This window comes from Strix uralensis, chromosome 12 (assembly GCF_047716275.1).
Source record: "Strix uralensis isolate ZFMK-TIS-50842 chromosome 12, bStrUra1, whole genome shotgun sequence".
NCBI lineage: Eukaryota > Metazoa > Chordata > Aves > Strigiformes > Strigidae > Strix > Strix uralensis.
The window spans coordinates 274,119-287,518 of record NC_133983.1 but is presented as its reverse complement, the minus strand read 5'-3'; the positions used below and the strand labels follow the sequence as shown (position 1 = coordinate 287,518).

At 53.6% G+C, this 13,400-nt stretch overlaps 1 protein-coding gene and 1 pseudogene across 1 annotated transcript; both read right to left on the bottom strand.

Moving 5' to 3' along the window:
• Positions 1-244: 244 nt before the first annotated feature.
• Positions 245-10,913, bottom strand: LOC141948967 (hydrocephalus-inducing protein homolog; annotated as a pseudogene).
• A 263-nt stretch (positions 10,914-11,176) lies between these two features.
• On the bottom strand, positions 11,177-13,084 carry LOC141948966 (hydrocephalus-inducing protein-like; the record flags this gene model as incomplete). Its single annotated transcript, XM_074882079.1, has 3 exons — positions 11,177-11,467; positions 11,731-11,938; positions 13,005-13,084. Coding segments are annotated over 3 exons (579 nt in total), but the record flags the coding sequence as incomplete, so codon positions are not given.
• Positions 13,085-13,400: the final 316 nt, after the last annotated feature.

Sequence of the window (13,400 nt, the reverse complement as noted above, 5' to 3'; positions counted from 1 at the left end):
GGGAATGATTTCTGGCAAGAGCATTTTGAGCACTGGCGCAGTAGCAGCTTTCCTGGTGGGAAAGGTTTCTTCTGCCCCTCCTGAGAGGTGAGCCGTGATTACCAGCAGGGGCTTGAGTTGGTTGACGGGAGGCGTGTTGGTGTCAATGAGTTGTCAGTCTTTGGAATAGAGAGGATGCCCATACGATTGACGGTGATCACACCACGCGCCGCCCGCCGCCCCCCCCCCCCCCCCCCCCCCCCCGCTAGGATTGACGCTGATCAAGCCACGCAACCAGAAGCCACCTGCAGTGACACAGGTCTGACTCCCTCCCCGCTGTCACACGAGGTCGTCTCGGCAGACACAAGGTCAGACGCTCCTGCGGGGAGCCAGGCTGCCTTGTTCGCAAAGCCCCGTCTCTCTCTCTCTCTGACTTGGTACTTAGAGAAAGACATATTTGACCTTTTTAATTATGCTGAAAACTGTGAATTACTAAACTCTTAGTTTAGACGCATTAAGCGTTCTTTTGGGGCTAGAATGTGGTTTTCTAGATGTGATGCATTCTCATTTTCTCAAATTCTTGCAGAAGCATTTAGCCATGAGTTTTTCAAAATGAATTTTGCAGTTGTTCCAGGCCTTCCTTCACTCGAAAGAATGTATTTATGCGTCACCATTTAAAACTGCATCAGACCATCTTAGTTAAATCTACGTTTTAATAACTTTATTTATTGAAATGTTTTACAGGGTCAAACCTAATTTCTAGTAAGGAGAATTAATGGGTTTCGTTCAGTGAATGATGTCAGCATGCACAATATTATCAGTGTTTTTGAAGAAGGGATTGGTGACATGGTAATGTTAAATCACGCTTGTGACAGCAGAAACTCTGATTTCACAGGGGTGATGCCAGCATCATCCAGCAACTCGAGTCGCTTTAAAGGATCACATACAAGTCATTTGGCAAATGTTCTCTAATTTAACTGTATGTGTTAAAAATATGTTTTACTTTGAAATCCTTAGCCATCATGTTAAAAAACCCCTTCTATATTATCGGCTTCACTGTGTTACACTGAACTCAGGAGGACTGGGAAGAAAGCTTATCACAAATATACTAATGTGGATTCTTATCTCAGAATTTTTTTTGTATTTCCTTCTTAGATGTTTTTGAGACTTGAGAAAGTTTCTAAGTTTTGACACTTCACCCACCTAGTGGTGAAGGGATGGCAGTGGATGTAGTTCTTCTGGATTCTAGTAAAGGTTTTTGATAGTGTCCCTCATAGCATCCTTCTGGACAAGTTGTCCGACTGTGGGATGAGCAGGTTGATGGTGCACTGGGTGAAGAACTGGCTGAAGGGCAGAGCTCAAAGCCTTGTAGTGACTGAGGCTACATCTGGTTGGAGACAAGCCACCATCGGCGTTCCTCAGGATTCAGTCCTAGGGCCAGCTCTGTTCAGTATTTTATCAATGATCTCACTGGAGGAGTTGAATGTACCACTGGCAAGTTTGCCAGTGATACCAAACTGGGAGGTGCTGATGACTCTCTTGAAGGACAGGAGGCCTTGCAGAGGGATCTAGATAGATTGGAGCACTGGGCAATCATTAATGGGATGAAATTTAAGAAATGAAAATACCGGCTTCTGCACTTGGGAGGGCACTATGGCAGGCACAAGCATAATAGGGAGAGGAGTGGCTGGAGAGCATCCCTGTAGAAAGGGATGCAGGGGCGCTGGCTGACAGCAGGCTCAGTGTGAGCCAGCAGTGTGAGCCGAGCAGCACGGGCCCGCTCCCGCCACCCCCATCCATCTCCTCAGCCTTGTAGGCCACCGCCTTCCACCCCCTGCAGAGCTCATATTTCAGCACCCGACCGCTGCCTCCCGCTCAGCCACCACTGGATCCCTCCGCCATGCTGCAGAGCACCCCTGCGCAGTGTGGAGGACTCCTGCACTTGCCCCAGCCCCGGCGCCACCGGCCCCGCACCCTGGTCTGCTCTGGGTTTACTCCAAAGCAAGCAGGTTTAGTCCAAAACCAACGGTTTAGTCCAAAACTAGCGTGGTTATTGCAAAGGGAAGGGGGTTAGTCCAGAGCAACCGCTGTAGCAGTAACTGCGCCCTCAGGTCACGCCCCAATGGCTGCGGCCTTGAGCCCAAGGGGCTCCTGGGGGGGCACAGCTCACCTGTGAGGGGGAAGGCCCCGGAGGTAGTAGACCCAGGAGACACCCCCCGCCCCAGTGCAGGACACCACCATCTTGCGGGTGACGGGGGCTGTGCCAGGGGTCAGGCCACCCTCGAAGGAGATGGAGAGGGAGGTGGTCTGCTTGGAGCGCAAGCTCTCGGGGGCCCTGAGGGTGAAGGCCAGGTGCTCCACCCGGTACTGGAAGGCCATGGGCTGCAGGAAGATGTTCTTGAAGGGGATGGAGGTGCTGTCATCAGCCTGGATGGGGGAGGGGCCCTGGGACTTGGGGGGAGGGCCAGGCCCAAGAGGGGGATGCTGTATTCCCCACCAAGCAGGGAGGAGAGCTGCAGTGTGGCCCTGGCTTCACCCAGCTGGCAGGGCTCAAAGGTCACATCCATGCTCACCTCCGAGCCTCCCAGGTTGGCAGGGGACATGCCGATGGTTTTCTCCGTCAGGAAGCCGGCGCAGTTGGTCTGCACAGGGGAGAGAAGAGACCATGGAGGGGGCGGGTCACAAAAGCAGATCCAGCACCTCAGGAAGAAACAGAAGGTCCCCACCGTCACATTGTCTAGGGTCCCTGTCCCTTGCCTGTCACTGCGCCTGTCCCCCCCACCACTTGCCAGTGAGGAATGGCCATCAGGAGTGTCCAAACGTGCCCAGCAGGGACAACCCTGCACCCAAGTTCTGGAGGACCTTAAACCCCAGCCCTGGCAGTAACGGGGAAGTCTTGCATGGGCCACGGAACCTGCAAGAGCAGCTCCAGAAAGGGCAGCAGAGAACATCTGCAAGTGAAGACAGGCCGGCTGGGGACAAGCCCAGCATTGGTGGGGAGACCCGCAGGCTCATGTGGCCACCCCAGCTCAGCCAGGCCAAGCTAGAGGGGTAGGATCCCTTGACAGAGAGGGCTGATGCTGGCCAGACAAGCTGCCTCCCAGCAAGGGCCCAGGGCAGGCTGGGGTCACCTGGAGTGGTAGTTGGTCTTCTGCTGGGCGTAATTCATTATTTTGGTGGTCATGGTCTGACTAGAGCCCAGTGTGGTGCAGAAGTAGAGGGGCTTCTCCGGCCCACTCATGGTGGCTTTCAGGTGCAGATTGTAATAGAAAGAGCCCAAGCTGCTGCTCCGGAGCACCAGGCACCCGGTGCTCTCGCCCACTTTCACAGGCTGATACTCAAAGACAAGATCATCCTGGGAGGAACCAAAGGAAAAGCCACTGAGTCAGGCAGAGATGGGGAAAGCAGGGCCTGCAACAGGGGAAATCGGTCCCTGGTGTGCTCCAGCAGTGCTGGAAGGCAGCCCAGCACCCTCCCTTGCTCCAGGTCCCTCTCTCTGGGGCAGAGCCTTGCTACATCTGGGGGACAGTTCACTCGGGGGACCGTCCCCAACAGCTCAGAGCCCTCCAGCACTATCCCAGAAGCTTCCCACCCTAAAATGCCCCTCTACTCCCCCAGGGCACAAAACACCTATCGATCGAGGCTGCAAACTCCCTGCCAGTGGGGTGAGGCATGCCCTGCAGCCACTCTAAACTGAAAATACCCACACTAAATACAGAGCCTGTGGCACAAGGACCCGCCCTGTGAGGCCTGATGGAAACATCTCAGAAGGGGTAGCATGGCAGACTCCACCAGCGCAGGGCGATTCCCACTAGGCATCTTCTTACACTCTGCTTCCCCTCCAGATTATTAGTAGGTGGGAGCTGTCACCCTTGGGAAGAAGCCCCAGATGGTTCATGCAGGGCGTCACCCCTCAGGACCACCCACTCCCAGAAAGGCTGCAGGAGAGGAGAGCACACTGCATGAGCTTTGCTCCTACCTCCGACTGCGCAGGAACAGTGAAATGTGGGGGAACACTGATGTCGGGCACTTTGCAACGTACAGCAAACGTCACCGGGACAGGCAGAGGGTTGTCCACCTTGACGGTGGCAGACACTCTCTGCCCAACAGCACTGGTCACTTCAAGAGTGCTGATGGGTCCTGAAGCAGTGGCCTTGAAAGTCACCATGTAGAACAAGTACTCCTTGGTCACCTTGTTGAGGAAGGTCACCTGAATCGGAGAAAAAGGGCAGCGCTGGTCATTCTGCACATAAAAATATACCAGCTGTGCTGAAGCCAGCCTCAAGAGCACCAAGCTCAGCACCCTGCTTCCAAGAATGGCTGTAAGCAGCCACTGAGGAAGAGTGCGAGGCTGGGGAAAGCGTGTGAGGTATTTCTACTTGATACTCTCCCGACTGCCCATTGATTCCAGCTCACCAGTGTCCTGGTCCACCTGTGCTTAGCAGCCCCCGGTGGGACCCTCACAGAGACTGACAGGTGAGTGGGGGGTGTGGAGAGATGCCTGCTGTTCAGTACCCACCCAGGACACCTACAGTCCCACCAGTGGGCACGGGGAGGTATGAGAGCAGGCGTGTAGCTTCTCAGGAAGTCAACAGCTCCTTGGAAGGCCCCACAGCCCCATGTCCACACTTACCATTGCGTTAAAGACTGCTTCCTTGTAGGAGAGGAAGGTGAGCTTGTAGTCCTTCTTGGCAGAGCCTGGCACATCAATGTATTCCAGCCCCTGCAGCACAGAACTGCTTTCCAGGTTTTCTGGTTTGAGCATGTCTACCACCACGAGGAACCTGTGGGTGAGAAGAATGCAGTGAAGGTCAACAGGAAGGACTCCCACAGGACACCCCTCATGGTGGGGTACAACCCAGCCCCTCTCTTCCTCAATGCCCCCGAGGGAGCCAGCTCTCATCCGCCTGGGAGGAAAGCCCTCCGGGACGGGTCTGCGTAGGCAGAACATGGCCAGTGTGATCCCAGACACCTACAGGCAGAAATAGCCAAGGAGAGTGAAAAGCTTGCAGGAAGGAGCTTCCAGGCAGTGGGAAGCTCTTCCTTGCACCGCTGCAGGGATTGCTGATGGGATGAGACTTCCTGGGCTAGAGTCACCACTGTGTGGCCTTTCAGCCAGTTGGAGACAGGGATGAGCTCAGTGTAGGAAGTCCTACATGGCACCTGCTGGAAATGGTCCCTGAACACTTTGGGGTCTCAGCAGTCCCTTGCAGGAGATAGTACAAGCCTGTCCCATCTGGCAATGGGAAATAGAGGGAGCCCTAGAGACAAGAAATAGGGTAAGTGAGCTCGCCTGCTCTCTGCCTGGACCAGTTACTGGCTCTTCAGCACACCTGGACAGTCCCATGTCTCAGGCTGCCACCTGAGCAGCTTTGGGCAGGTCCAGCTGGCAGAGCTGTGACCGCAGCCCCGTGTCTTGCGCCGGTGGAGATGGCATCGTCGTACCCACTGGGGCTGGCGCAGTGACAGGACACGGGCAGCATGTCTGGGCAGAGCAAGCTCACAGCGGCCCTGCAGCAGAGCTGCTCTGACCATCCTAACACCCCTTTCCCTGGGCACATCAGCTGCCAGCCCTGTGCTCATGCAGGGACAGCTGTGCTAAGGGGGTGGCAGTCCCTGCTAAGCTCAACTGCCCCAGCATTACTGCCTGTCAGCTGGCACGGCAGGGTCCTACCAGCCAGGGTGAGCCATGGAAAGTTCATATCCAGTCCTCATCTGGGGTGCCAGTGGATCACAGCCACCTACCCTGGGGCATCTCCTCTGCCTCCAGAGCAGCTGAAAACTGCGGGACTCTTCATGCAGGGCTGTATGTTAAAGAGATGCTGAGCATGTCCAACCCCACAGGGCACGGATCTGCTGAGCACCCTGGAGATTGTGCCCACAAGTCTCCAGCCTCCACTCAGGCCTAAATTCTGGTGTGGGAGAAGGTCAGCTGGAGTGGGACAAGGACCCCAGCAGCTCCAGCACCCCAGAGCCCTTCTGCACTGACCCCCTTGATTTAAGAGCTTGCCCCTGGTCTGCCCATGCGACCAGAGGGGCCAGTCACCCCCATGTGCCCAGTCCCAGACCTGCAGGAAGGGCTCTTTCCAAAGCTCCTGAAGGAGATGTCAAGAGAGATCTCAGTGTCATTTCCCACCTGGCTGCTCATGGCCGGGGGGGGCACTGAGAAATGGCAAGGCAGCTTCTCCCCTCTAGTTCCCTGTGTGCTGCAAAAGGGCCCCAGCAGGGCAGTGCAGGCAGAAGTGGTCATGCCCAGGGCGTGGGGAGCCTGTGCAGCCCATAGGGCTGAGCACAGGGGTCTCTGAGCCCCCCTGGGCTGCACAGGCAACGACCAGGAGCTGCACAAAACAAACTTCATTTCCTGGACCATCAGACAGCCTGGCTTTTTAGGTTAGCTGCTCCAGTACGTTTAGTGGTCAGTCCAGACCTCCCACCTGAACTTCCCTTACACCTGGCCTCTAGCCACCAAGAAACCCAGTTTCCAACATAGGATCGCAGGATAATTTCTGTTCATAGGGGACCTCTGAAGGTCATCTCGTCCAACCTCCTGCCCAAAGCAATGAGGGTCATGCTCTGAGGGTCAGCGTGCTGGCACAGCTCACATACCTGATGCTTCTTGTTCTCAGAGCTCATGGTTAGGGGTTCGTAAGTGATCGTGTAGGGCTTGTGGAAAAATTCAGGCCCCTTCCAGTGTTGCCCCTCAATGACGCCTTGCACAGTGCAAGTCCTTATTGTTCGGGTTGGACAGGAGGATGGTCTGACTGTGCTTCTCGCGCATGGCACACGTGAAAGTCAGCGTCTGCAACAGAGGAGCACAGAGGCTGCTTGGTCACAGCGAGGAACCCTTTCCACTCTGACTAGCTTTATGCACAGGGAGAGGCTTTTCCTTGTCGTATACCAAATTTCCATTTGAGCATAGATCTTGGCGTAAATCAAATTGTTGGTTCTTAGAGAAGGAAGAGGAATGAGTCTTTTGCATGCTGGGTGAAGGGGGCTGCTGCCTCCCTAGGAGGGGAGAAAGAAAACTGAAAGCCCTGGAAGGATCTCTCTCCTGTGCAAGGACAAGTCCTGCAGCCGCGCAGTCCCTTCGTGGGCAGGCTGACGAGCAGTTCCTGATTCTCTCTTGGGAGCAAGAGCCAACACCTCCCAGCTGCATGCTCCTGCAAGGCCTGTAAGGGCCAGGAGTCCTTCACGTGGCATCCCTGTTCCCCAGGAGCTGGATGCAGATGCCTTGTCCGCTCCTAGTGCTGAATGCCCTCCCCCGCCCCGACAGGGAGGAAAAATGTGGGTGCCGGTGCCATATTGTGGCTATAGATGGGTGGCTCTGGGGGACGTGGGGGGGGTCTCAGAAAAGCCCTGCAGGGTGTCCCCACGGCAAAGGTGCTGCAGGGCAGAGCCAGGACAGCTGAGGTACTCGCTGGAGGAACAGCACCTTTAATAGGGGAGGAAGGCAACTACAGGGCTCACAGATTTTGGGAACCCTGCCCAGGGGTTTTCTCAGCTCTCTGGGACACCCAGACAGGATGACAGGCAGGAGTGACTCTATGCCTGTAAGATTCCTCTAGTTCCTGCCCTGGGAGAGATGTGGTGCAAATGGTGGGGTAAGGGGGCACCTGTCCTGTCTCTGTTCCAGTTACCTCTTTGGACACAGGGGTCTCCATGCAGCATCCTGCCAGCGTAAGCTGGAGCGGCTCACTGCCCTCGATGAAGCACTGCAGGCCCTCGCACTGGATAGCACAGCTCAGCTTAGAGGGGCAGAAGGTCACAACGAAGGGAACGTCCATTCCTGGGAAGATGTAACCCTTTGTGGCGCTGATGCAGAAATCTGGCTTGAAGCTCTTGATGTCCCACTTAAACCTTGCCAAGGAAAGCACAAGGACAGAAAGGAATGATTAACAACCGGGAGGCTGCGAACACAACGTGCCATTTCTAATTCTCTTGTGGGATTTTCCACAGCATCTCAGGCAGGGTGCTGAGCCACCTGGCACTAAGGCTTCAGGTTGGGCAGGACTCAGCTGCACCCATCCGTAAACAAGCTTTTGGTTGTACCCCTTGCTAAGTTCCAGGGCCTGACTGCACAGCCTTGGCTGCACAACTCCCCACTGGAATGGAAAAGCAGATGACAACTCTCTGGGCAAGCTACAGCTCCATCCAACCCTCACCCAAGCTCTCGGCCACCAGAGAGGACAGGGTTTTGCATTACTTGACTCCTATGTCGCCCGTGTTCTGCATGGTGAGGTGCCAGGATGTGTAGCTCTGCTGCACCACCACTCCGAAGCTGAGGTGTTCCTGGTCCAAGCTCACGTGGGTGCCCTGGCAGGAGCCCCGCACCATGAAGAGGGAACGCACCAGGCCACTGCACTCCAACATCACTTCTTCGGTGAACGGCTGGATGCAGCACTTTGGGGAGAAGATCACTTCCACTTTACAGGTCTCTCCTTTGGGCTTCAGGCTTAGTTCATTGGTGGGCTTCAAGCAGAGAACCTGCCCAAAGAAATGAGTGGAGACTACTTCATCGGGCAACCGAGCTGTGAATCCTCCATAGAGTCTTCCCATTCCTGTTCTGTTCCCATCAACATTGCCCCAGTCCTACTCATTCCCAGGTACACATCCTCAGCTACCAAAGGAATTTTCCTGTGATGTGTGCATCCAGCCACGGTGAGCTGGACTACGTCTTCCAAAGTAATTTCACTTGAGCTCCAGGAGAGCCATAACTCTTGGTCTTTAAAGATTACATTTCCATACCTAATACATCCTAACATATGTGTCTGAAACAGGTGAGGAATGGTACCTTCTTCTCACTTCTGGCTATGAGGGGAGTCCTGACACCTGGCTCAGATGAGGCACTCACACTGCCCAGCAGGGAGGACAGGACAGCACACAACTGTAATTAGCTACTAGCTCCCCCCAGAGCAGCTCACAGCTACCTGCAGGCATCCCTGGAGGCACAGCAAAGCGCTCTCCAGTGAAGGAAGGGGCCTTCCTGCAGCTCTGGCATGGTTGACTTGAGACTGAGCTTAAAAGTGAGAGGAGCAGCACTGTTGTTGGCTATGGTGACAATCTTCTTCACCGTCTGTCCGATGGAGAGGGCTCCCAGCTTCACCACCTTTCCTTGTGGTTCCACATGAAGTGCTAAGGCTTGGACCATAGGCCCAAGCCAGAGTTGACCTATAGATGAATCCTGTATATTTTATAACCATTGTGCTAACAGGTATTATACTAAGTTATAACAAACCACCTATTCTGATATAAAGGGTGGAAGTGTTGAAGCCTGAGCAACAGGCCCTGAACCAAAACTGTTAACTCAGTATGTAATCATTAATGAAATATGCATGGAGGATGGAGCTATCTTGGATGTATCTTTCCCTTCCTTTGTATATGAATAGAATAACAGAGTCATGGAGGCAGGTGCCTGTCCTCGAGGCCTGATGTGAGACCTTGTGCATAATCCGATCCGATAAGCAGAGAAATTCCCTTAGTTTCTTCCTTGAGCCCTGGCCAGGCTCTGGGGGGAACCTAATGTGAAATTTAAACCAGATATTTCCACTTAAAACAAAGGTGCCAGCTATTCTGGCTTGCTGATTTTTAGGTATATAAGGCTGGACCCGCTCACAGTGACTTTGGGTCCCTCACCTATGGGTGGACGCACTGCGTAGGATTTCCCACTCGCCGGGACAGGCTCAACAAATCCTCGCTGCACCCGGGGCTGCCCAGCGCCTGCAGGTCTGGATGGTGGGAACGGGTGCAAGTGGTGATGGATCTTTCTTAATCACTGTTCTCTCTCTCTCAGGTAGTAATGATTTCATGCATTACCCTGTATTTTCCTATTTGTTTAAGTGCACTATTCTGTCTTTTCTTACTGTATGTTTTCTGTATTATTCTGTTATATTATTTAGTTATTTCTAGTAAAATATGCCTGCTCTTTTCACTCTGGTGTCTGAGTTTAATTGATATCCCTAATCAGCAAAACACCACAACGTCAACCTAAGGCAGGAGAAATTAATATAAAGCAAAAGGAAAGAAGGAGAAAAGGTTTTCTGACACCCTTGTGGCAGAAAACTAAAACATGGTAGGCTGGGGAAGAGACGAGGAAAATGAGCGAGAAAGCTGTGCCCGCGGCCTGTGCCACCTGGGGTTTTAAGATTTGGATTTCATCTCACCTTCATTTCCGTGCCCCTTCCTCGGACCTCAATAGTTTGCTGGCAAAGACCGTTGATTTCAAAAGGGATAAGCTCATGGTAAGACGCAATCTCTCTGGGATAGAAAGTGATGGGCACCGCCACTGTCCCTCCTGGGCGTAGGACGTACCCTGGGAAGTCCACATGGAGGTGTGAGGTGCTGGTGAACAAGCAGCTCAGACTGGCAGAAAGCACAGCTGAGAGGAGCAGAGGTGTCACAAGGCTGTGTGTGCAACATCAGGGCTACTTAGGGCTCTCCTGTCTCCTCTCCCTGCGTCCTCAGGATGTCACCCACAGTGCTCATGAGGACATGGAGCAGGCACATGCTAAGCAAGGGCCGAAGGAGTGTGTGGAGAAGGCCTACCTCACATCCTTATCTGGCTGGTTCGTGATGATGAGGCTCTGATGGGAAGGTGCCATTCCAGCATAGTAGATGAAGCAGGTTCCAAAGTTGAGTCTGGTAGTGGAGAAGTGGACAGTGGGCACTACCACAGTGGCCAGGAACACGCAGGTAAACCCTTGTTGATCTGGCGAGGAGAAAGACAGCATAAGCCCACTGAAGAGATGGGAACTACAACTGCAAACACCGAGGAAGAGGATGGGGGGCAGCTGGCTGCACTGACAATAAGGAAAAGCAAGTGCCAAAAGACTCCAGAATGGCAATAGAAGGTAGAAGGCTTGGTCCAAGAGGGAATGGGTTTTTGGAGAGTCGTGGCCCTGCTTTGTGCAGCCACATGCTGAGCTGTGCGGCCACATGCTGGCAGGACCTTTCTGCACGGTGGGACCAGTGCAGCAGAGGCCTGGCAAGGAGAAACAGCTCCATCTCCACACACATCTAGGACCCCCCCAGATTAGGGGCAGAGGGGGCCTGGGGGATATGCCCTGCCACAAAAGTGCTTCCCAAAGTCATCCTGGGTAAGCACTTATTAAAATACTCCATTCAGAAGCTGTCAGGCTCTTTATTTCTGCAACAGGAGCCTCTTTGCCTCGTTCAGGCTCTTCAGTGACAGAGCTCACCCCTAGCTCTGGGCTCCTGCTGCCAAGCTGCTGCGTAGGAGGTGAAGGTCCCGTATTAAACCCTGGTGCCTCACCTGAAGCGTCAGCTCTACGTCTTTTAAAGAGCACATCCTCTGTGGGTGAAAAGCCAGCTGGGTCTCTGCTTTCCCCTTCGCCTGCAAGACTGTCTGAGGGGTGACAGTAAGGACCTGCTTACAGGCTGCGGGGCCACTCAGTTCCCACGAGAAGGTGAAGCTGAACTTGCTGTTATTGTGGATGCTAAAGAGATGCTGGACATTCTTGTTCAGCTGTACCTGCAGGGAAAAGCAGTGAGGACTGGGGGTTAGAGCACATGCAAAGTGTCAGCTGGCCCAGCAAGTGCTCCTCCTTAATGTGCTCCTGCATTTTTCATATTCAGCTAATGACCTGTATGAAAGATCAATCTCCCTCCCTCCAGAGACCCATAAATGAAGAAAAACATTCCCTTGTGTTCAAACATCTCTGTGAAGCTCCTGGTTCAGGCCCAACGTTGCAGGCCTTTGTGGGGCAAATGGTTCAGGGAAGCAGTGCTGCTCACCTCCTTGAAATCAATGACGTTGATCTCCTGTGCACTGAGCTCCGTGACACAGCCGTCGCTGTCCTCACACCTGACAGACGTGTGCACGCTATAGCCGGTGGCCTTGATATTCAAGGAGAGGGGCTGGGTCTTCCTCTTGACATCGCACTTGAGGCTGAAGACCGCCTCTCCTTCTAGTGTTGGTGTGAAGAAGACTGTAATGGGAAACCTGGCGAGAGAAGACCCTTTTTGCTCCATTTGCCATCTCTTGGCTTTCCTGGCCACACGTTGCCTGCTCTATGGGAGAGCAGCTGTGCAATGGCCCTGGTGAGGCCCCAGGCCTGGGAGAAAGCAGGAGCAGCACTCTGCCTTTCCAGGGCCTTCCACTATGGAGCAAGCCCTGGTCAGCCCTGCTTAGGGTACGATGATCCCATGCAATGAAATGCCAGAGGATACAACAACAAGGCATCAAACCCTGAGCTAACGCTGACCTTACTGCCCTGTCCACGTGCTACAGGGCATCACCGGGTCAAGACCCCGCTTCTGTCCCAGACACAAAGGAGGGCACTCGTGGAGACCCCCAGTCTCTCTGATCTATATGACAAGGGTAAGTAACATCCTCTTTGCCAAGAGGAGTCGTCCAGCTCCCGTGACAGCAGCACAACGTGGGTGCCACCAAACTGCCTCTTTGTAATTTTTGTGGGTAATTTCTGGGTATGTGATCAAAACCAAACAAACTACAGAGATTTAAGGAATTACCACTTCTCAGGTGAGCCACAGTAACTGATGCAGGATGCTTTCTTGCACTCTGTGGCAAGCCAAAATTCAGCATCTTTTAAGACACAGCAAAGCTGCCTGGAGCTAATGTGTTCTCCTTACACCCTGGCAGGCTGGGAGTGGGCACAGGGACATCCATGATGGATCAGCAAATGAGTTGGTGACTGCTTATACCGCTTGAACTCACGATCACGTCTGAGCACAAATCATGGCTGCAGTTTACAAGAAAAGAGCATCTGCTTTCTGACAGGTGATCCTGCAAAACACAGCTAGTCGCCTAAGCCTGTTGCTGTCCCCCATGACGGGCTCAAATGCTGCCTGCAGTGCTGCTTCTGTGCTTTGTTGCTTTTGGCCCTGCACCGACCACGCATGGTGGGCTTTCTTGCTAAAGGAACACAGGGAAGAGAGGAGACCTTGCCCACTTAGAGCTGCTGGCTCAGGGGTCACAGGGGTAATACCCCCAAACATGCTTTTGTCACCAAAACTAGAAGATCCAAAGCCTGAATTTCTGCACCCACCTCTGCTTGCTTCCCTGGCTGGATGCGACCTCTCTCTGTGTGGCAGAAGGCGGCCACCTGTTCTGGTGGGGCTTCAGGGTCTTGGCAAGTCCACTGGAAGGAATACGTGGAACTGGATGGGTTCATAACCATGAAGGTCCTGGGAACACAAAGCAAAAAGGACTACTAAGGTGGTGCTGGGACATTAGTGACTCTGTCCTGCAGCAGACATCAGGCACTGCCCGTCCTCGACACTACCCGGAAGGAGTTATTTGGTACAGTGGAACAAGATTGGGAGCACAAACATTTCATCTGCTTTATAAGGGCCCTGTCTGTTTCCCGGGTGGCTACAGATTAACGTCTATTGACAAAGAAATTCGCAAGGATATAGCCAAAGTCTTGCATGCTAAAACGATA